The following is a 23,553-nucleotide window of genomic DNA, read 5'->3' as shown; positions in this document are numbered from 1 at the left end:
TTACATGGGAAACAGGACTGTAAAATAAAGTGCTACCCCCTTCTACTTCTGTCAATCACTGTTCATCTGAGTCCAAATTACATTTAATACCTAGAATTTCTAAAGGCTTTGCACATTCATACATACATACAGTAAAAACGCATGAAGTGACCAGGTGTAAACAGGCCCTGACAGACAAACATACATAAACTTCATTAATCATTTCAGCTCAAAATGCTGTGCTTTTGGTGAAGACACATTTAACAGTTTTATCAAAGCAACTGTTTGTCGACCTTGCTGTGTTTTGATATTGCAGACTGTATACCCATTTGTATGTGTCCCCAAAGGGATTTTTTTCTCAGATTTAGCTAACTTCTGGGGACAATTATGTCCCCAAAACATAAGTAACCCACACACAACACACTTATCCAATCAACATAGTCAGGGCTGGACTTTTAAAACATATTATCAGAGAAACAAATAGCTCTCTGTCCTGATTAGACACAGATGCACTGATGGAATAAGCATTGGTTTAATTGAATGCAGTGATAAAAACTATACAGGCTAGCCAGGATGATGTCATCACATCCCCCTCTCTCTTTCCTATCTCAATCTTTTCTTTCTTTTCTCTTTTTTGACTTTCTAAACCAGCTTAGTCTTTCTTCCTAAACAGCTGAGGGTAGCCGTGAATCATTAGGGCTGTTCTTCCTCGGAGCACAGGAGAGAGGAATGCTTTAATAATGTGGGGCTGTGCGTCATATTTGTAAGGCTGTTTCACAGTAACGCTTCAAAGACTTCTAAGGAAGAGTACATCCAAAAATGAAATGTCTGTCATCATTTACTCACCCTCATGATGTTCTGTATGCTGTTAATTTTCCATGGAACACAAAAGCAGGAGTTTTAAATTGAATCTGAACTGAACGGTCTCAAATAAAATTCTATTATAGCAAAAAAAAATATTTCATTGACAATTTAGAATTTAAAATACACATTTTGAGACATAATATTGCACAGTTGAAGATAAAACATGCAGTTACACCAATTGCTGATTTGAAGTTTACAATTGGCCTTTCCTTTGTACAATTAACCCTCTCTGTTCCTGAACAAATAGCCTGCTTGGCTTCACTTTCTCAAATTTTCTCAACAAAAATCACTGTAATTGGTCACACTTTATATTAGGTGTCTTTAACTACTATGTACTTACATAAAAACGTTAAGTACAATGTACTTATTTTGTTCATGTTCTATTGCAAAACACTTTTGCTGCTATTGAGGTGGGATACGAGTAAGTTAAGAACAGGTTTGATGGTATGATTTGGTTTGGGTTAAGGGGTAATACAAGGGTCAACAGTGTAATTAGATGTAATTACAGAAATGTATTATAGATGTAATTACATGCAGGATTTTGTTTAATATAAGTACAATATAAAACATGTATGTGCACAATCTGATTCATTTGAATGTTAGTACATAGCAGTTAAAGACGCTTAACATAAAGTGGGATTCTGTCATTTTCAACCTGTCTTGACTTACTGCTAAGCGATGTCATCAGCAGGATGGTGTTAAATATCACATGACCAGTCAAAACAAATTTGAATGCTTTCAAGTTCAAAATCAGCAACTTTGCTGGAGCTACAAGGATATCATATCAAGAGATGAATGCCTTTCAGCCTTTGAAAAATGCTCGACCTCGTACCGGGGTGACTCCAGTTTCGTGTTTCTGGGGTACGTGCTCGCAAAACTGCCAAATCCGAGACTCGCCTTAGGTCACCAAGTGAAGGCTATCTGTATTCTCTTGTATCTTGGATTCCTTTGAAATGATCCTCGCACACGTTTGTTTACATTACCAATAATCTATCATAAAATCCATGGAAAGAAGCCACGTCTGGTTTTGATTTTACACTCCCTGTGGCTGTTGTATGTTTGGGTGGGGATGTCAGATCTCAACAGCTGGAGACTCAAAGCACGAACAAGGGAAGGCGGATTGTTCCGCTTAAAACTTTTCATTGGCTCATTGTCCTAATGTAGAAATAATTATTTTGGACTTCAAACAAACAGGACTGTCACGGATGATAAGAACGGTATGAGACTTTTTCACAATTTCTCTCGGTTTTTGGGTTTAAAACGCAGCTTATCTACAAAGCAGCTGTAGAGATCTGTCAAAAACTTAGAGAGATGAAACTGAAGAAGACTGAATCCTCCTCAGATTGTGTTTGTTCATGTCTCTGGGGGAGTCGTGTTTGATTTTTGACCACTCTCACCCTCATTCGTCTGCCTTCTAGTGTGGTTGTCACGGCACCAAAAGAGTGTGAATAGTACCATCACCCTGGAAACTGGAGCCTAGAAACATTTTCTTAGTGAGTCATATAAAGAGAAAAGGCAGCATTTTGAATGAAAGACGCTTCTTACATTTACATTTATGTTTCTGACCTTCGTACAAAAACACCTTATAATACTGCACTTGTGAAAAAGTTTCTTCTACTTAGCTAATGTTGGCTAAATAAGGTAAATTCACAGATGTTTTGGCATATTCCATTCAATTGTCTTTCTTATAAAGATTTAGGTAACACTTTACAATAAGGTTTCATTTGTTAACATTAGTTAAGATGAATAAACTACATTAGTTAAGATGAATAAACAATACCTCTACAGCATTATTAAACTTATTTAATGTTAATTTCTACATTCACTAATACATTTTTAAAATCTAAAGTTGTAATGTTAACAGTTAAAGCTGCAGTCCGTAAGTTTTGCCTCTGTCGCCATCTCTGTTTGAAACCTGCAATTGCAGTTATTTGCAGAATTACGTGGGTTGTGCATCGATGCAATTGTTAAAGGTGCCATCGAACGGTTTTTTTTACAAGATGTAAAATAAGTCTAAGGTGTCCCCTGAATGTGTCAGTGAAGTTTCAGCTCAAAATACCCCATAGATTTTTTTTTTATTAATTTTTTAACTGCCTATTTTGGGGCATAATTAAATATGAGCCGATTTATGCTGTGCGGCCCCTTTAAATGCTGACGCTCCCCGCCCACGGAGCTCGCGCTTGCCTTAAACAGTGCCTAAACAAAGTTTACACAGCTAATATAACCCTCAAATGGATCTTTACAAAGTGTTCGTCATGCACGCGGCGGATTATGTGAGTATTGTATACCGTTATATTGTTTACATTTGATTCTGAATGAATTTGAGCCTGTGCTCCGTGGCTAACGGCTAATGCTACACTGTTGAAGAGATTTATAAAGAATGAAGTTGTGTTTATGAATTATACAGACTGCAAGTGTTTAATAATGAAAATAACGACGGCTCTTGTCTCCGTGAATACAGTAAGAAACGATGGTAACTTTAACCACATTTAACAGTACATTAGCAAAATGCTAACGAAAACATTTAGAAAGACAGTTTACAAATATCACTAAAAATATCATGATATCATGGATCATGACAGTTATTATTGCTCCATCTGCCATTTTTCACTATTGTTCTTGCTTGCTTACATAGTCTGCTCCAGACGTTACTGACTGCCCTTGTCTAATGCCTTTCATAATGTTGGGAACATGGGCTGGCATATGCAAATATTGGGGGCCTACACCCCGACTGTTACGTAACAGTCGGTGTTATGTTGAGATTCGCCTGTTCTTCTGAGGTCTTTTAAACAAATGAGATTCATACAAGAAGGAGGAAACAATGGAGTTTGAGACTCACTGTATGTCATTTCCATATACTGAACTCTTGTTATTCAACTATGCCAAGATAAATTCAATTTTTCAACGAGGGCAAAAATGGATTTCGTATCATTTTTAACCAAAAAAAAAAAAAGTTACAGACAACAGCTTTAATGCACTGAACTAACATGAACATAGTGCACAACTGTATTAACTAAAATGAACAAAGGTTAATAAATGCTGTAAAAATATAGTTAGTTCATGTTAACTGATGTTAAAGGATTAGTTCATTCCACAATTACAATTTCCTGATAATTTACTCTCCTCCATGTCATCCAAGATGTTCATGTGTTTCCTTCTTCAGTCGAAAAGAAATTAAAGGTTTTGAGGAAAACATTCCAGGATTTTTCTCTATATAGTGGACTTCAATGGTTACTAATGGGTTGAAGGTCCTAATTGCAGTTTCAGTGCAGCTTCAAAGGGCTCTACATGATCCCAGCCAAGGAATAAGTGTCTTATCAATCACTCCAGCTGCCTCGTTCAGCTCCCACAAGACTTGGTCCTGCTCTGCGTCATACTACGGTAACGTTAATAATTGCATCGATGAACATGATTTCTTTCCGAGTCCTATCGATATTCTTTTGCGCCGGCTGTGAGGTGAAGACCACATGTCCCAAGATTACACGCTCAAACTTGCCATAATCAAGCAACGCCTTTGTTTTGAATAGGCCGCTAGCGACCTCTAGTAGACAAACATCTTACATATTGCACCTTTAAAGGTGCCCTAGAATTAAAAATTGAATTTATCTTGGCATAGTCAAATAACAAGAGTTCAGTACATGGAAATGACATACAGTGAGTCTCAAACTCCATTGTTTCCTCCTTCTTATATAAATCTAATTTGTTTAAAAGATCTCCGAAGAACAGGCGAATCTCAACATAACACCGACTGTTGCGTAACAGTCGGGATCATTAATATGTACGCCCCCAATATTTGCATATGCCAGCCCATGATCGAGGCATTACACAAGGGCAGAAAGTCTGGATGTGCAGAGCTGAATCATCAGACTAGGTAAGCAAGCAAGGACAATAGCAAAAAATGGCAGATGGAGCAATAATAACTGACATGATCCATGATAACATGATATTTTTTGTGATATTTGTAAACTGTCTTTCTAAATGTTTCGTTAGCATGTTGCTAATGTACTGTTAAATGTGGTTAAAGTTACCATTGTTTCTTACTGTATTCACGGAGACAAGAGCCGTCGCTATTTTCATTATTAAACACTTGCAGTCTATATAATTCATAAACACAACTTCATTCTTTATAAATCTCTCCAACAGTGTAGCATTAGCCGTTAGCCACAGGAGCACAGCCTCAATTTCATTCAGAATCAAATGTAAACAATATAACAGTATACAATACTCACATAAGCCTATGCATGACGAACACTTTATAAAGATCCATTTTGAGGGTTATATTAGCTGTGTAAACTTTGTTTATGCACTGTTTAAGGCAAGCGCGAGCTCCAGGGGCGGAGAGCGCATGATTTAAAGGGACCGCAACCTGAATCGGCACATTTCTAATTATGCCCCAAAATAGGCAGTTAAAAAAATTTAATTAAAAAAAATCTATGGGGTATTTTGAGCTGAAACTTCACAGACACATTCAGGGGACACCTTAGACTTATATTACATCTTGTAAAAAAACATTCGATGGCACCTTTAAGTGTTTGTAGATGTTTAAGACTCTGTTGTGTTGACCTTGATTTATTGCAATATTGGGGTACTCTAAACTTTATTTTGATTTTAGAAAATAAACACGTGATTGTTCTCCTCAAAACTCAACTGTTTCTTGTTCTTCACTGGCATGTCTCTTAGGTATCGATGATAGCGCATCTGTAATATACTCATGTAAGATACTCCAAGACTTTTACTCAAGTTGTATTGTAATTGGTGACTTAACTTGTAATGGAGACATTTTAGCTGTATAGGTATCTATACTTTAACTCAGGTTTGGTATTCAGGTACTCTTTACACCTCTGCTAACTCTAACCACATGCATATTAGGGACATACATCACTAATACAAACTCTGTTTCTTTAACATACAGTAATGCAGAGGATGAGATCGAATTTCATATTAATATTCTCCTCACCTTCTAAGGCTGAGTTCTATTCTGTCACATACAGACACAGACGTTTTTAGTCAGATATATCTGAGCAATCACACTCTACCTTTGCTTAGAACATATATATTCATGTTTACAAAGACAACTAAAGTGGTAACTACAGATATGTATGATCAGGTAACTGTCAGTCCATCTGTATTAAAACAAAACTTATTTTAAATAAATGTTGGTCTTGGCTCCAACACTCAAATAACATCAAGTCCATCAAGTTTTAAACATGCTCTTCCAATGAACTAAACAAGTACAATAGTGCCCTCTGTTGACACAATAAACTTACAGCAACCAAGGATTTCAAGACAAACCACCACCTGTTCATAAATTTAAAAGTGAAGACTTCAGCGGCAATCATGATATTTTTTAAATTAAACTATGTGCAATCAATTTTGTATCAGAAATGTGTGTTTACATTGAGACTTGATTATAATATTTTATATTATTGTATATTATTAAGTACTAATGAAATTCCTTTCATACTTATTTTTATATAATGTACATTTACTATAAATATTATATTTATGCTTTTAATATATGCATTGTAATTAGCAACTTTTAAATCATCCAAACTAAAATACAGAAGTTAAGCCAAGCGCAGTTTTCAACAAGACATTTTAATAAAATAATGTTTTTAATGTTTGAAGGACAACCTTTCAATGCTGTCATACCACTTGTATTTCTCAACTAGTGTTTTGGCCCTGACCTCACAGTCATGATAAAAATCGTGTTTTTCCAGTGGGATTTCAGCAGAGTTAGTCACATGCATCCATTTAAAGCTCATTCACAGAACAGTTTGCACACAGATGCTGTTTTTAATAAATGACAGCCATTTGAGAGGTCAGGAGGGGAAAAGGATGAAAAAACAAGATGGTTTCGAAAAGAGCCAGAAGAAGTTGAGATCAATAAAAGTTTTAATTTGCAGCCTCAAGAGCAACCCACACTGCTGTAGAGGTGTAAAAGTTCTCCATGTAAGTGAGAGACAGATGACAAAGTGAGAGAGTAGAGAAATAACTGAATCAAAGGACAGTCTGAAGTGATGCAGGGAAGAAGTGAAGCCATGCCAATATCTGCGGTTCTCAAGCTGTTTTAGCGTGTGTTTGTGTGTGTGTGTGTGTGTGTGTGTGTGTGTGTGTGTGTGTGTGTGTGTGTCCATGTATAATGTATAATAACAACATACTACAATAAACATAGCCCTGCTGTGAACACTTCACAGTTGACGTCCTTGGGACACTGGAAACACAAGGATAAAGCCTACCTTACCCTGAGCGCAGTCAAAGAGCCTTTCATTCCCAGTGTTACAGATCAGCAGTGTCTCAGAGCCACAGCGCCTGGAGCCATTTACCACCTTGAGATGGATCACTATAAAGACAAGAGCCTACAACCAAGAAACGGTGTTCGGCAGAGCCAAAAACTGATGGTACACAGCCTTAATACTAATGCTAATATAATACTAATATACAGTATATTATATTATATATATATATATATATATATATATATATATATATATATATATATATATATATATATATATATATATATATATATATATATAGTGCTCAGTGTAAATGAGTACACCCCCTTTGAAAAGTAACAATTTAAACAATATTTCAATGAACACAAAAACAATTTCCAAAATGTTGACAAGACTAAGTTTTTTATAACATCTGTTTAACTTATAACATGAAAGTAAGGTTAATAATATAACTTGGAGAACAAAATTTTCAGTTGTACTCAAATTAGGGTGATGCAAAAATGAGTACACCCCACAACAAAAACTACTACATCTAGTACTTTGCATGGCCTCCTTGATTTGCTCCATGACAGCACCAAGTCTTCTAGGCATGGACTGAACAAGTTGAGGACATTTTGAAACATCTATTTTTTTCCATTCTTCAAGAATGGCCTCTTTTAGAGACTGGATTTTAGAGACTCTTCAGAATTCCCATAGGTGTTCCATTGGGTTCAGATCAGGAGACACTGAATGACTTTCACCCTGTTCTTCTTCTGAAATCCGACAGTGGCCTTAGATGTGTGTTTAGGATCATTGTCATGTTGGAAAAGTGCACGACGACCAAGGGCACGGAGTGATGGTAGCATCTTCTCTTTCAGTATAGAGCAGTACATCTGTGAATTCATGATGCCATCAATGAAATGCAGCTCCCCGACACCAGCAGCACTCATGCAGCCCCATATAAGGACACTGCCACCACCACGTTTCACTGCAGGCACCATGCATTTTTCCTTGTATTCCTCACCTTTGAGACGCCATACAGTTTTGAAGCCATCAGTTCCAAAAACATTTATCTTGGTCTCATCACTCCAGAGTATAGAGTCTCAGTAGTCTTTATCTTTGACAGCATGGGCCCTGGCAAACTCTAGGCGGGCTTTTTTGTGCCTGGGCTTTAGGAGAGGCTTCTTTCGTGGACGGCACCCATGCATGCCATTCCTCTGCAGTGTACGTAGTATTGTGTCACGGGAAATAGTCACCCCAGTTTGGCTTTCTACTTCTTTAGATAACTGCAGTGAACTTGCATGCTGATTATCTTCAACCCTTCTCATCAGAAGACACTCCTGTCGAGGTGTTAACTTCCGTGGACGACCTGGACGTCTCTGTGAGATGGTTGCAGTTCCATCTTTTTTAAATTTTTGTACCACTTTTGCTACAGTATTCTGACGGATAAGTAAAGCTTTGCTGATCTTCTTGTAGCATTCACCTTTCTGGTGTAAAGAAATTATTTTCTTTCTCAGGTCTTGTGACATTTCTCTTCCATGTGGTGCCATTGCTGACAGCATGAAATGGGAAGGGGTTTTAACACCCTTTTATAGTCAACTGTCTGCTGGACACCTGTGTAATGAATAATTAGACTCACCTGTGGTTGAATTCTTGTTAAATTAGACATTTGTAGTCTAAAATTTAGCTTTGCACCAGAGACTTTCAGTGGGGTGTACTCATTTTTAACCTTACTTTCATGTTATAAGTTAAACAGATGTTATACAGATGTAAACTTAGTCTTGTCAACATTTTGGAAATTGTTTTTGTGTTCATTGAGATATTTAAAATGTTACTTTTCAAAGGGGGAGTACTCATTTATGCTGAGCACTTGTATACATACACAGGACTGATCAGATTTATACAACCTGAATTCCGTAAATGTTGGGACGTTTTTAAATATGAATAAAATGAAAACTTAAAGACTTTCAAATCACTTGAGCCAATATTTTATTCACAATTGAACACTGATAACATAAATGTTTAAACTGAGAAATTTTACAATTTTAAGCACAAAATGAGCTCATTTAAAAGTCGATGCCTGCTACAGGTCTCAAAATAGTTGGGACGGGGGCATGTTTACCATTGTGTAGTAGTGGTTAAATGGATCGTTGTTGATCCGTGATCCATACGGACCAAGCTCCACGGTTCGGCATGCATGTGATTCGCGGATCAATTGCAAGTTGCTAGTTTACACATTAAATAATAGATATAAAACCATTCCAGTGCTAGAAGAGGCAAAAGAGGATTTAATTCGTTATCACGCGCCACGCTGTTATCGGTGCGCACAGACGCACATACATACAAGGCTCGCGCGCACACACAAACAGAGAAGGGCGTGTTTCAGATCGCTCGCGAACTCCAAAATTGATTTCTCTTTCGCGTTCTCAATGCATTTGGATGGACAAATACACGCATTATGCCAGTCAAAATACCCCTTTCGGCAAGTATTCTCAAAAACACATTCAGTTATGTCTTATTTGAACTAAGTGAGAATTCGGATGTGTATCTATCGGATGTGTGCGTGCATGGGGTCTTCCTCTTAAAGTGACAGCAAACTAGAAATACCTGCTGTTGTCTGTCATGTAAATCAAACAACAAAACACAGCTTTAACAAAGATTAATCTATATTAAATTTATACAGTGAACAGTGTCATTATACATTTAATTATTACATTTCTGTACACGAAAATTAACACTACAGTTAGACCTTATACTTTGTTACTTTATGTTGTATTTATCTATGCTTGTAATTAGTGTACAGTATTTGTTCTTTTTACAGTCTGTTCACTTGCCATTATTAATGTATTAGTTAGGCTATTAGTTTCTGTTGTGGTATCAGAGTAGTTAAAGTGGACTAAGTAATAAATGCAAAGTTATCCCCAACCACCCAATTTTTTTTGCGCTGATCCGAAAAATGATCCGATCCGTGACTTAATAACCGTCATACGATCCGAACCGTGAGTTTTGTGATCTGTTGAACCACTATTGTGTAGCATCTCCTCTTCTTTTTAAAACAGTTTGAAGACATCAGGGCACCGAGGTTATGAGTTTCTGGAGTTACTACTAAAACAGTTCATTTATGGCAGCTGATATTATGTTTGCATGGCACAATTTCATGGCATTCAGGGTTTGAGTAAGGCAAAGCAGACACACACCTTTGGAGGTGCAAGTTGAGTGGAAAAACTAGAGTTGAAGGAGAACAACTGCACACTCTCTTAAGCATATATGCTTAAGAGAGTGTACAGTTGTTCTCCAATTCAAGGTTTGAAATTGTGATTGATAATTGTGATCCAGTAACATAAAACAACACTGTTTGTTGTTCGATACAACAGTATTGAGGGGAAAGTAAGAGCTAATTTAAAGAGCTTTCAGAGTTGGGCCTTTAGTGCCAGCTGCAGGAGATGTAAGACAAAAAAGGCCAAATACGGACTAAATGCATTTTAATAGCATTTGATATGCATGCATTCTATGCTTTTATTCTATCACTTAACTGGGTGTGGATTCCAGTGGCACTTTGAGGCTCTTGTGTTATTAAATTGGCTGAGGTGATGAAGACATGATCTGGGTGTTTAGCAGCTGCAGCTGGTCTGGTCAGACCAAGCAGACAACTGACCCTGAGCTCAGGGACAGAAAGAAAATGGCTTTACCTTTTTTCTCATCCAGACAGACACACACACACACACACACACACACACACACACACACAGCTCTCTGCCAGCTATAATCTCTGATCTCTTCCACCAACCGCACTGCTGCCTTCTGTTTGCACACATCACTAGTCCTTACATTAGAATATCTCATTTCACCCATTTAATTTCATGCCACATTGATCTTCCAGTTTCACATCTCTTCATCACAGCAGTGTTCTATCTATCTATCTATCTATCTATCTATCTATCTATCTATCTATCTATCTATCTATCTATCTATCTATCTATCTATCCATCTATCCATCCATTGTCTATGATCAGATTCTTTCCATCCATCCATCTATCCAATGTCTATGATCAGGTTCTTTCCATCCATCCATCCATCCATCCATCCATCCATCCATCCATCCATCCATCCATCCATCCAATGGCTATGATCAGGTTCTTTCCATCCATCCATCCATTCATCCATCCATTCATCCATCATCTATGATCAGGTTCTTTCCATCCATCCATCCATCCATCCATCCATCCATCCATCCATCCATCCATCCACCCACCCATTCATTCATTCATTCATTCATTCATTCATTCACCCACTCACCCACCCATCCATATATTCATTCATTCATTCACCCACCCAACCACCCATCCATATCCATTGTCTATGATCAGGTTCCATCCATCCATCCAGCCATCCATCCATCGTCTATGATCAGGTTCCATCCATCCACCCACCCATCTACCTATGATCAGGTTCCATCCATCCACCCACCCATCTACCTATGATCAGGTTCCATCCATCCACCCACCCATCTACCTATGATCAGGTTCCATCCATCCACCCACCCATCTACCTATGATCAGGTTCCATCCATCCATCCAGCCATCCATCAATCGTCTATGATCAGGTTCTTTCCATCCACCCACCCATCTACCTATGATCAGGTTCCATCCATCCACCCACCCATCTACCTATGATCAGGTTCCATCCATCCATCCAGCCATCCATCCATCGTCTATGATCAGGTTCCATCCATCCACCCACCCATCTACCTATGATCAGGTTCCATCCATCCACCCACCCATCTACCTATGATCAGGTTCCATCCATCCACCCACCCATCTACCTATGATCAGGTTCCATCCATCCACCCACCCATCTACCTATGATCAGGTTCCATCCATCCATCCAGCCATCCATCCATCGTCTATGATCAGGTTCCATCCATCCACCCACCCATCTACCTATGATCAGGTTCCATCCATCCACCCACCCATCTACCTATGATCAGGTTCCAGCCATCCACCCACCCATCTACCTATGATCAGGTTCCATCCATCCACCCACCCATCTACCTATGATCAGGTTCCATCCATCCATCCAGCCATCCATCAATCGTCTATGATCAGGTTCCATCCATCTATCCATCCATGTCTGTACATCTATCCATCTATCCGCTTATCTATCCATCTGTCTATCTGCCTATCTGTCCATCCATCTATTATCCATCTATCATGTTTTTCCTTTATCAGCATTCAGTAACACACTAAAGTAATAGGTGATTAGGTGAATAGGTCATTTCATCAAGAAAACCTCAATGAAATTTTATCACCAGAGGTCACAGGAGACACATTTGAGACATGCTTGCACCAGGTGTAAACAGGACCCTGGTCACAGGCCTCTTGATGTGATAAGGACTGTTGTCAGATCCAGACTGTGGTGTGGCATGTTGACAGTGAACTAAAAAAAAACTTAAAAGGAGTAATCTACATAATGTTAATGGAAAGGAATCCAGCTGTTTCCTATTAGAGCATGATGTTGACCCATGACTAAAATACATCTTTCACTGAAAAAAAAAAAGAATAATATGAGCATATGAGCCATTGCATTTGGATGTACTGTAGCCTACCTGCATAACAAGCAACTATCCCAAAAATGACATCATAATTAATAGGGTTTAAAATCATCTGAGTTTAACAAGGGTCTGCTGAGTGGCATTTGACTGAATCATTTTGCCACATATAATTATTTGTTGTGAATGACAAAAAAATCCATCAAAGCAACCCTTTTAAAATAATAGACTGAAGCAGTACTAGCATTACATCAGATATATATATTGCATAATATATTGTTCAGAAACATAATTTAGTTAACAAAGGTCCAAATAAAAGCATGCTGATTTGTTAGAAAAGAGTTAGAGGTGAAGGCAATGTGACACTAGTAATAGGCCTCATCCTGTCATCATGTCTTCTCCTTTCGCACACATTATAATGGGGTACTGAAAACTAAGATCACTATGGTAAAGATGGAGTACCCAAAGGCTGGCACACATACACACTCCTCTGTAATCATTAGCTCTACAGCTTCACAGACAAAGGAATGAAAACACTCTCCAATTACACCCACTCCAGCCCCATTGAGCATCTGCTACTTTGAAGGTGTAAAATATGAAGGTGTGATAAAACCAATCCCTAAAGATGTTCTTTTCTTTCTGTGACACAAATGCACGGTCAAACACACCTTTACAAAAGGAAGCCTCTTGATACGAAACTCCTCATGCGAGAGAAGCTCTTCTCCATAAATGAACACTATCATTGATGGTGAGACCTGCCCTACATCAATCTTGTCTAGCCAAAGTCTAGTTTTAATAGACAACTGTGCAACAACACAGCATACAACAGCAACTACAAGTAATATGTGCGCCATGATCACAGTGAATAAAATTTGGTGTACTCAATATAAGAAATATTGTAGAATGTTTATTCTTTATGTATATTCAATGGGTGTCTTTATTTCTAAACATAAACTGGGTTATTTTTTTTCAATATTGTCTATGATTTGGTGAGATTTTTTAAAAATGTTTTTGAAAGAAGTCTGTTATGCTTTCCAAGACTGCATTTATTTGATCAAAAATACAGTGAAAACAGTAATATTGTAAAACATTATTTACAATTTTATATACTTTTTTTGTATTTATTTATATACATTTTTAAATGTAATTTATTCCTGTGATGGCAAAGCTGAATTTTCAGCATCATTAATTGCATTAATAGCATCCTTCAGAAATCATTTTAATATGCTGACTTGGTGCTCAAGAAATACTTATTATTGTGCTGCTTAATATTTTTGTGGAAACCGTGATGTATGTTTTTCAGGAATCTTTGATGAGCGAAGTAAATAAAATAAATAAAAAACAGCATTTATTTTTAAAGTTTAAAGTTTTTGTAACAATGTATAAATATATTTTTATTAGAATTTAACTAGAAAGTTTGGGGTCTGTAAGATTTATTTAAAGAAATTTAAAAATAATAAAGAAATGTAATACTTTTACTCAGCAAGAGTGTACTTCATTGATTAAAAAAAAGAAACTAGAGTTGTCAAAAGTACCAACTTCGGTACCAAGTCGGTACAGAAATTTTTAAAAAAAAATGACATTTTGAGCACTGTTGAGCGGATTCGAAAACACCTCTGATTGGTCATTGACGTGCTCATCGGATATGTCTGTGATTGGCTTCAAGATTGGTACCGAAGTTGGTACTTTTCACAACTTTAAAAGAAAATATTGCCTTTTCATTGTTACAAAAACTTTCTATATAAACGTTCTTCATATAAATGCTGTTATATATATATATATAAATGCTGTTATATTATATATATATATAAATGCTGTTATATATATATATATATATATATATATATATATATATATATATATATTGTATTACATTTATTACATAATTAAGCTTCAAGTTAGAGATTAACCTCGGTTTCTAATACCTGCTGTTACTTTCATTTGTGTATCCAGTGGGCCTCAGTTTGCATGCATATGACCCAGCCCACCGTTTCCGTGACCACAATGGCAAATAAACGACCCTATCATTACACCCAATCAAAGGCAACCACATATACATGCAGTCACCCCAACCCCCCAGTAAAAGTACTGTTTGAATCTGAATGGTCAACTTGTGATTCATCTGCATGAATCTATTTACACAGGCCCCAAATATCAATCCTTGGTCAAAATAACCTCAAATGGCTGCCTAAGCAACAAAACCCCAGCTCATTTAGTTGATGAGTGGAATAAGCGTTAGCAGGCAACATCAAAGCACACAGGGAGTGGATACAGTGATTTCATTCCATTAAAGGTGAATGTGTTTTAGCAGCTCTGTAGGACCATGCTAATCTAGAAAAGACCCAGTTGTTATGTTCTCTTGCCTTCTTTATACATGTCTGAGGAGCAGGGTTTCCCTCCATTTTTCTCCTCCTCCAGACTGGCTGAAAAGAAGACTTTACTTTAAAGGCCCATTCAATGTGCCAGACCGCCCTGATGGATTGGTTTGGCCGGGCCGCTTGTTAACACACTGAAAGGCACTGTTATGCAGATTGGAGCAGGTTACTGCAAGGACAGAGTCCAGTGGATCTACCTGCAGCAACAACTTTCTTTAGGGACATTTTAAAAAACATTTTCATCAGTGTTTAGTCTCAGTTTCTTTGCCTTTTAAGAACTGGCTAGTGACAACAGATGAAAATTAGCCTTTATGGCTAACTCTGGCTCAAAACGTGCGAGAGAACGCAAAAGCATTGACATAATATTTCCTCCCATCTTTATTTTTTTTCCCTTCACCATGTCCCTCTATGGTCTCTGTAGTGAGCAGACTCTTCCTGTGCATTTTTCATTGTATCTTACACAAATGCCAACACTATAACGTGGCAGAAATTAATATTTTGTAACTCTTTAACTCTAGTAATGGTGGACTCAGTATATTGCCTTCTTTATAGCAAAAAAGTTAGCATTAGCATTCATGCATCGTTAAGTGTGTGTCATGCTGTGCGCTGCAGAAGTAACCCTGAAGGACTAACTAACCAGTAATCAGTATTGCAGACTTTCAAAAAATTATTTTAAAGGAAAAACAGGGTTGCCAATTTCAGCAAAAATGTCAGGAATACTGTCCATTTCTTTTAATTTGAAATTGAACCATTGGTGTAAGACATCTCTGGTGGGTGATTAAACAGCACCTGTAAATGTCTGCAGTTAAGTTGCTGCACTAAATTAAGAACTTTGACTTTGGCTTATCACTTTATTGCATCTGTTGTAAAAAATAAATGAATTTTAATGACCGTGTGGCACAACAATTACACACATATTGAACCTTGGCAACACTAGAGAACTGTGACTGTACTTAAATATTTCATGATGAACAGACTCACAGTTCAGCTTTTAAGTGCTTTGGATTTTAAAATAAGAAATCTGATGAATGTACACCTATAGACTGTACACCTGTAGACTTTATCTAACAGGGAATGTTCTCAGAACTTTGGCTAACATTCTGGAAAGGTTGTCTCAAAGTTATGAACAAACATTAATACAACATGCGAGTTATCTGGTCTTTAATAATGTTCTCAAAACTTTAGCACAAAAACAAAAGGAACAAAAAAGGAATGATTTATTTCTGAAATATTTTAGTTGGACATTTGCCTAAAGTTTTTTTTTTTTAATATTACTACTTGTTTCAGAATGTTCAGAGAACATTCAAAATTAATGTTCCCATAAAGTTTTCAAAATGATAAAATGGAATGCATTCTTAAAGGGATCGTTCATCCAAAAATTAAAATTCAGTCATCATTTACTCAAGCTCAAGTAGTTCCAATCCTGTATAAATTTCTTTGTTGTGCTGTACACAAAGGAAGATATTAGGAAGAATGTTTGTAGCCAAGCAGATCCCGCCCCCCACTGACTACCATAGTATTTTTTTCCCCTACTATGGTAGTCAATGGGGGGCAAGATCTGCCAATGTTATTGGCTAATTCGTATGAATTTGTACGACCTCACTCGTACGAATTTGTATGTTTTTTGCAACTTACAATTTATGAATTTGTACGAGTGAGGTCATACAAATTCCTATGAATTAGCCAGCTCGTAAAATACGTACGAATTGGTTGTGAGATAGCGTTGGCAGATCTTGCCCCTCACTGACTACCAGAGTAGGAAAAAAAATACTATGGCAGTCAAAGGGGGGCAGAATCTGCTTGGGTACAAACATTCTTCCAAATATCTTCCTTTGTGTTCAGCACAACAACAACAACAAAAAAAAATTATACAGGTTTGGAACAACTTGAGGGGGAGTAAATGATGACAGAATTTTATTTTTTTGGGTGAACTATCCCTTCATTGTTTGCATTCCAAAAAACAAAACAAAACAAAAAACTAAATTTTTAAAACATTTCAGAAACTGGACATTTTAAATGTTCAGAGAACTTGATGGGAACCATAGAAAAAACGTATGTATTCTGAGGAACATAATTTTGTTGGGATTTTCCACCATTTACAAAAGCAAAAATAATAATAAATAAATAGACATAAAAATAAAATAAATCTGTGGTATAATATAAGACAAATTCTGTATAAAGGTCAGGAGTTGTCAATCCTAAAACATGCATTTAACCCTTAAATGCATACCTCGGGTCTTTAGTGACCCGGGACGTCATTCACTACCCTCCTCCTCGTTCATTTTTTAAAGTTAGATATCAACCTTCTTGGTATTCCTCAATCAATTCATTATAAAGAATATAACAAGAAAAAAAATTATAAAATTATTAAAGAATGCCTATTTTTGTATTCATTTTTTGTAAAAATTGTATAGGGTCGCTAACGACCCGAGGTGTGTATGAGTGTACATATATTTTTTCTGCACAACAATAATTAAATCTTAGATGATGAAATAAGTGGAATTCACCTTTATTCCACAAGGTGGCAATGTCTGATACACAATGCTGAAGTGATGACTCATTCAGACAGAAAATGAAAGAATAAGAGATACATGAAATGGCTCAGTGATTTACTGCAGAGCAAGTTCTGAACGCAATCAAATATGACTGTAACTGTCACTGGATGGATCTGGTGAAGCTGTTAGCGATCAAAATATTGATTTTGAAGATGTTGAAAATTATAGTTTTGAGAATACATTAAACTATCCCATTATTTGCTCAAACATAAAACTATCCCATTATTTGCTGAATTTACTGGGAAATGAGCTCTGACGAGGACAGTGGTGATGGCATAAAACATCTGGTCAAACGGAGCCCTTTCAAGCTCCAAAAGGTAACAAAATATGATTTATTTTATTCTTCTGTAATTGTTATTTTAATATCAGAGGAGTTTTATATTATTGCAACAGGTAGAGATCCATCAGTGTTAGATATAGATCCGGGTCGATAAAGACCCGAATATGTAAGAATGATTGGCGAAACAGTCATGCATTTAAGGGTTAATCAACATGAAAGAACATCTACAACCTAGAGCTACATGCCAACCTGGATAAGTGGGTCATATAAGCTGGCTGATCAGATAGCAAATACTCAAAGCACTGATGCTAATAGGGGCAGTAATGAGACTCATTAACACAAAGAAAATCAATCAAGCCAACGGCTCTCATAAATTATTCAACTCATCGTGTTACACATGCCACCATCTTGGTTCCTTCTACATAGAATGCAAGCTGATGGAGTGTAGCCAGGGCAGGCAAAAACATTATAAATTTACTTTCAGAAGCAACATTTATTGATTTAGATTTAGTTATGCAATACAAGTCTCACATATCCAGACTTATGATTAAAGGACTGACATCTGGTCCACAATGCTTCTTATTCAAGCCAAAGACAAATAGCAAACTCTGTCCAGTGGTTAAACTACTCCAACTTTAGTAGTTTTTTTGAGTATAAGAGTTACCAATACAAAAAAGCTTGAATAGACATATACTGTTATAAAACCCTCTTGGTTTTATACAATGATGGAGAAGCAGGGAAAATAGACCCCAGCTCCAGCAGATATTCCAGCCATCTCATTAATATTTAGACATTTATGAATATTTCAGGACATTTTAGGGTTTGCAGATGTTAAAAGTGTTGATGCATGGCCTTTTCATTTCATGCTGTACCCCACTGCTTTTAAGTCCCTATATGACAGATTAGTTCATTTGGCGACCATCTTGGTGATGCCACAGGATAGCTATTTTCTAGGCAGGCATACAAGTGCAGCCCCCATCTAACTGAAGACATTACCTACATCCACCAATTCAACATTTTAACTTATACCATTTATTTTCCTACACATGGTGCATCTCCTCCCTTTTATGTGGATTATAAGTTCTGGTGTAGAGATAATTTTCCGATGATTCTTACATAATAAAGGGTTTTTCAAACTTTGCCCAAGACCACCAAATATGATGATCGTCTTAATAAGAATAAAATAACTGTGATTAATGTCATGATTTCATATTTAATAGCTGCAAAATAAAATAAAAGAATAGAAAAGAACCATCAACTCACTTTCAGCTGCCTTTTCTCCAAATTTCTTAACACGTTAATATTTGCAGTGTTGGGGAAAGTTACTTTTAAAAGTAATGCATTGCAATGTGACTCCTTTAAAAAGTAAATAATTGAGTTACTTAGTTACTTTTTATGGAAAGTAATGCATTACTTTTGCGTTATATTTTCTCATCTGGGTGGGCCTTTCTTGTTTGTTTGTTTGTTTTTAATAACAAAAAAGCAAAAGTCTTATTTTTGCCAAATGTAAAGGCCCTTTACACCAAAAGTGAAATGAATAAACCTCAGGCTGAAGGAAATGCACATTAATGCCTGTACTGTAGAAGACGCAGCTCAAACAAACCTTTCAGCTGTGCTGCCATTCTGGATCGCAGAAGAATAGGATGCAGGAGAAGTTCAACAATTACTTCAGCAGTAAAAACACAAATATGAGGGATTGTTGAATTGGATCATTGAAAGTCAGCAGAAAAAACACTCGGTTTCTCTCTCTTTCACACACACACACAACCAAAAAGTCACCCTGATAGCAATCTGCATTCAAATATGCCTTTTCACAGTCTTCATAAAAATCTTTAGGAGCTACTGTTGTGTAAGAGACCCCATAGTGTGCCATAGGTCTCCCACTCACACACAAAGATGCATCTAAAGAACTATGTTACAAATGACCGCTTTAAGTTTGTCTGGAAGACCTTTAGTTTTATTGTAGCACTGCAAAAGACAGGCAATTAAGTGCACATTCCAGAGCTGACTGTTGCCCTGTAATAGTTTACAGCAATGGAGAGCAGGCAGATCCGTTCTTTTTACCCTCCATCCCAGCAACCCCTGCCACTATAGACTTTCTTGCATTCATTATAAAGCAAACAGAGAAGGGCAACATGCTCTTACTCATTTGGCTGGAAAGAAAGAGTTTTTCCTCTCATTTAAACATGAACTTTAGAAGTTACATATTAAAAGTGCAACTAATTTTTTCATTATGCCCACACTAACATTATGAAAATGACTCAGTTGTTGAAATTAAAGGGATAGTAATTTTTTTTCCATTTTTAGTTCTTTTCATATTCTTACTATACATTTTTTCCCCCACCAAATTCTAACTAGTCACATCCTCTGTTTCACAGTGTGCTCCAGCAGAACAGTTCAACTCAATTCTGAGCGAGAAACAAAATGTTGGCTTTTGAAATCGCCCAAGCAAAAATGAAGCCTGAATGTCCTGGAAAGCATGAATAGCTAGCTTAGTGTACGCTGTTATCTTTGTGCATACAGGTCCTGCAAATTGCCTGCTGGCTCAGACACGCACTGTCAGCTTTATTTGAATTCTACTGAATCCTCCTATGGTGACTCTGTCTAAAGGCAAAGAACCTCTAAATTTCCACTGAACATTTCAAGAGCTTAGAAATGCTGATGCTGTCCAATACTGACCAAAACAGCAACAACATAACTTCTTAAACAACTAAGATTGGACTCTCCTGCACCAAAAGTCAACTAGCAGGATGAAGTCAGATAACATCTCATTCTCTACCAAATTCCTGAACATGTAGTAAAATAAGAAAAAAGGATGTTTAGAACTAGCAAGTTGGGGGGTGGGGGATCTCACCTCCATTTATGCAGAACAAAGCCAGGACACTGCTCTCCACAAACGGTACAAGGTTGTCCTCTTTCTAGGCCATCAAGCACAGTAGGCTGCAGAGGCTGGGAAGAGATACAAGAGTTATTTTTCATATAAACGCAAGTTATGCCATTTAACTGTGGAAAAGGCATTTATATACAGTATATCGCATAGAGAACATCCAAATGTTGAATACATGCTCAAAATCTTCTTAACAGGTATACATACATTTCTGTGATACGGTCTCACAGTGTGAACTCTCATTCACATTCTATGAATATTTTCCAAATAACTGAATTTGGACACTGAGTGTGCTGGTGTTTGCCAAGTTTGAGCTTGCTATTTAATAATTATGTGAATTTATACCTGTACAATATTATGCTGTAGCCAGATTGGACCAGCAGTTTGGAAAATGGATGGATGGATGATTCAGCTGCAGGTATCTTCTGGTCAGGCGTGAGAATTCAATTTGGCGCGCGACTCTCGCGGTGCATAATGGGTATTCTCTAGCCGTTGAGCGTATATCGGTTATACACTTGAAGACTTCAGATGCAAAAACCTCTAAGTGCCATCTGAAATTTTAGAAGAAAAATTAGCATTTTTATCAAGCTTGTATGTTTAGGGTCAGTAATTTCACTCTAATGGCAATGAAAAGGACCTATTAATTGCCATTAGAATGAAATTACTGAACCTAAACATATGAGCTTGATAAAAATGCTCATTTTAGAAGAAAATTTCAAATGGCACTTAGAGGCTTTTGCATCTGAAGTCTTCACTTGTTATTGTGTTGCATTGTGGGATTAAATGGGTGCACTTGATAACGGCCACTATGGTTTCGGACACCACTACAAATGGCTGTCCCCTCAAATAGTCCCCTATTTAAAGGTGCTAAAGAGGATGTTTTGTTTTATACATTTTTGCAATATTACTTGAAACTGTCTTTACTAACTGATAAAAGACTATTTATTCGGTGCACTGAAAGTAATAATATTAATATACATCATCTGTACACGAGGTAGGGCCTTAAAAACATCAGCCAATCATTTACGCGATCATCGCGTAAACGATTGGCCCTCTGGCTTGTCAATCACTGCTGTGACGTTCCTTGTGAGAGACGAGCGCGGCTGCGAGCTCCAGTAACTTCCCACACTCCACAGGCGCCGCATGCAATGTTTTTGTCAGGAGACAGGAGTAACAACTGCAGATTATGAGTTACATACGGTGAGTCCGACATAATGAATCCACTAACACAACACAGCGAATGCCGGTGGTAAACACTCATGTTCCAATACTCGTGCAGGAGTTTTGGGAGGTGTTCCCTCGAAATTCTTACGTATGCGCTCATTTCAAAAACTCAGTAACAGTCTTTGGTTTCTCAGTCGACGAAAAGATCCTCTTTAGCACCTTTAAGGGTATAGGGTGCGATTTCGGACACAGACCCTAATTGAAGCTGAACTTTGCAGGAAGGTAGATCTCCAGGAACAGGATTGGGTACCCCTGGTGTAAGCTTTCAAATTATACCTAATTTATGATGATTAATAAAATATGTGATAGGAAATAAAGTTATAAAAAATTAAAAAAAAAAAGAGTGCCAAGCATCCCGCTAGCAGGACACTGACAGATATGGGGTTAAACGTGTCATAATACAGATATTTGAAACATATCTTATTTAAAATGATTAATGTAGGCCTAATTCTAAGGTTACACTCATATAAATCATGATCACCAATACATGTAAACATGTCAGTGGTCACAATCCATTTTGACTGATTGATTCACATAAAATTGTGCATTTTAAAGTATACAATTACATTAAAACAAATAGCTGAAACGTAAAAAAAGAAATAGGCTACCCATTTCGCCTCATATAAAATATTAAATTATTTTATTGTTTTCAACTTTCTATTTAGTCTTATTCAGTAACTCAGTGAGCAGTCATTTCCCACAGGTTACAATTGTGACCAAGAAAAAGCACTTTCACGAACTTTTTAAACCCATTCTTCAGAAAAGGCAAGCAGTTTGTCTCATTGAGTTGTAAAAAGGAGTCAAATAGGCTACACGTGTTCATTCAATACAATTTACACAGAAACACGTCTGCTGAAATGTTGTCATATTGTAGCACTGATGTCACATCTGTGGTGAATAATTAAAATTGTGCGACTCTGACAATAAAATGCACTATTTTGCAACAACAAACGCCTGTTATCAATTCTGACCTGCCTGATGTTGCACTGAGTGTTAGTTGTTCATAACTTCACACATCACACGGCAGCTCCAACAGTGCGTACGTTTTATTAGGTACATCTAGCCCTTTTCATTTCCGTCCAAATAACTCAATAACAAAGAACCCCTTTCTTGAATGTCTTACTGATGCGCGTGGAGTAACAGTGCGTAAAAATACAAGTCTTTAACACCCCGTACCGCTTTACTCACCGACCGGCTGGAGTTTCCCTTCTTAATGCTTCGACCAAACATGACAGCGTGAGGAAATGAATCTCAAAGCTTATTGCATCGGGTCGCTATGAGAGAGCATTGGTTGAAATGCTCATCGCCGTGCGCGCTCTCCTGGGGTTTTCTCTCCGTCCCATCAGTTTTAATGCGAGCTTGTGAATGAAATTACTGCATTTCCGGACACGCCAGCGCTTTCTTGAACAAACCCAGTAAATGTCAGGTACATTCCTGTGTAAGTGCGTGAGACCTTTTCTCTAATTACACTTACATAAACCACAGATTTCGACGGTGTAATTCTTTCAAAAGTTTTGAGTCTCCGTGTAAAATATTTTTTGACAAAAATCAATATGTATAATTTCACGTCTGGATTATAAATTGATTTGTGATCACGTTAATGAATTGTTTAATTTGATATAT

At 37.1% G+C, this 23,553-nt stretch overlaps 1 protein-coding gene across 1 annotated transcript in view; it reads right to left on the bottom strand.

Annotated features, from left to right (window-relative positions):
* Window positions 1-23,350, bottom strand: part of prickle2b (prickle homolog 2b) — a 111,918-nt gene extending 88,568 nt beyond the window's left edge. Inside the window, 2 exon segments of the mRNA XM_048171916.1 lie at window positions 20,674-20,768; window positions 23,107-23,350. Of these exon segments, the coding sequence (XP_048027873.1) occupies window positions 20,674-20,768; window positions 23,107-23,160 (149 nt within the window). The 5' untranslated portion in view covers window positions 23,161-23,350.
* Between the last annotated feature and the right edge of the window lie 203 nt (window positions 23,351-23,553).

Source organism: Megalobrama amblycephala, linkage group LG21, assembly GCF_018812025.1.
Source record: "Megalobrama amblycephala isolate DHTTF-2021 linkage group LG21, ASM1881202v1, whole genome shotgun sequence".
In the NCBI taxonomy this organism is placed as follows: domain Eukaryota; kingdom Metazoa; phylum Chordata; class Actinopteri; order Cypriniformes; family Xenocyprididae; genus Megalobrama; species Megalobrama amblycephala.
Note: the sequence above shows the minus strand (reverse complement) of the source record. Positions and strands in the feature narration are given on the sequence as shown.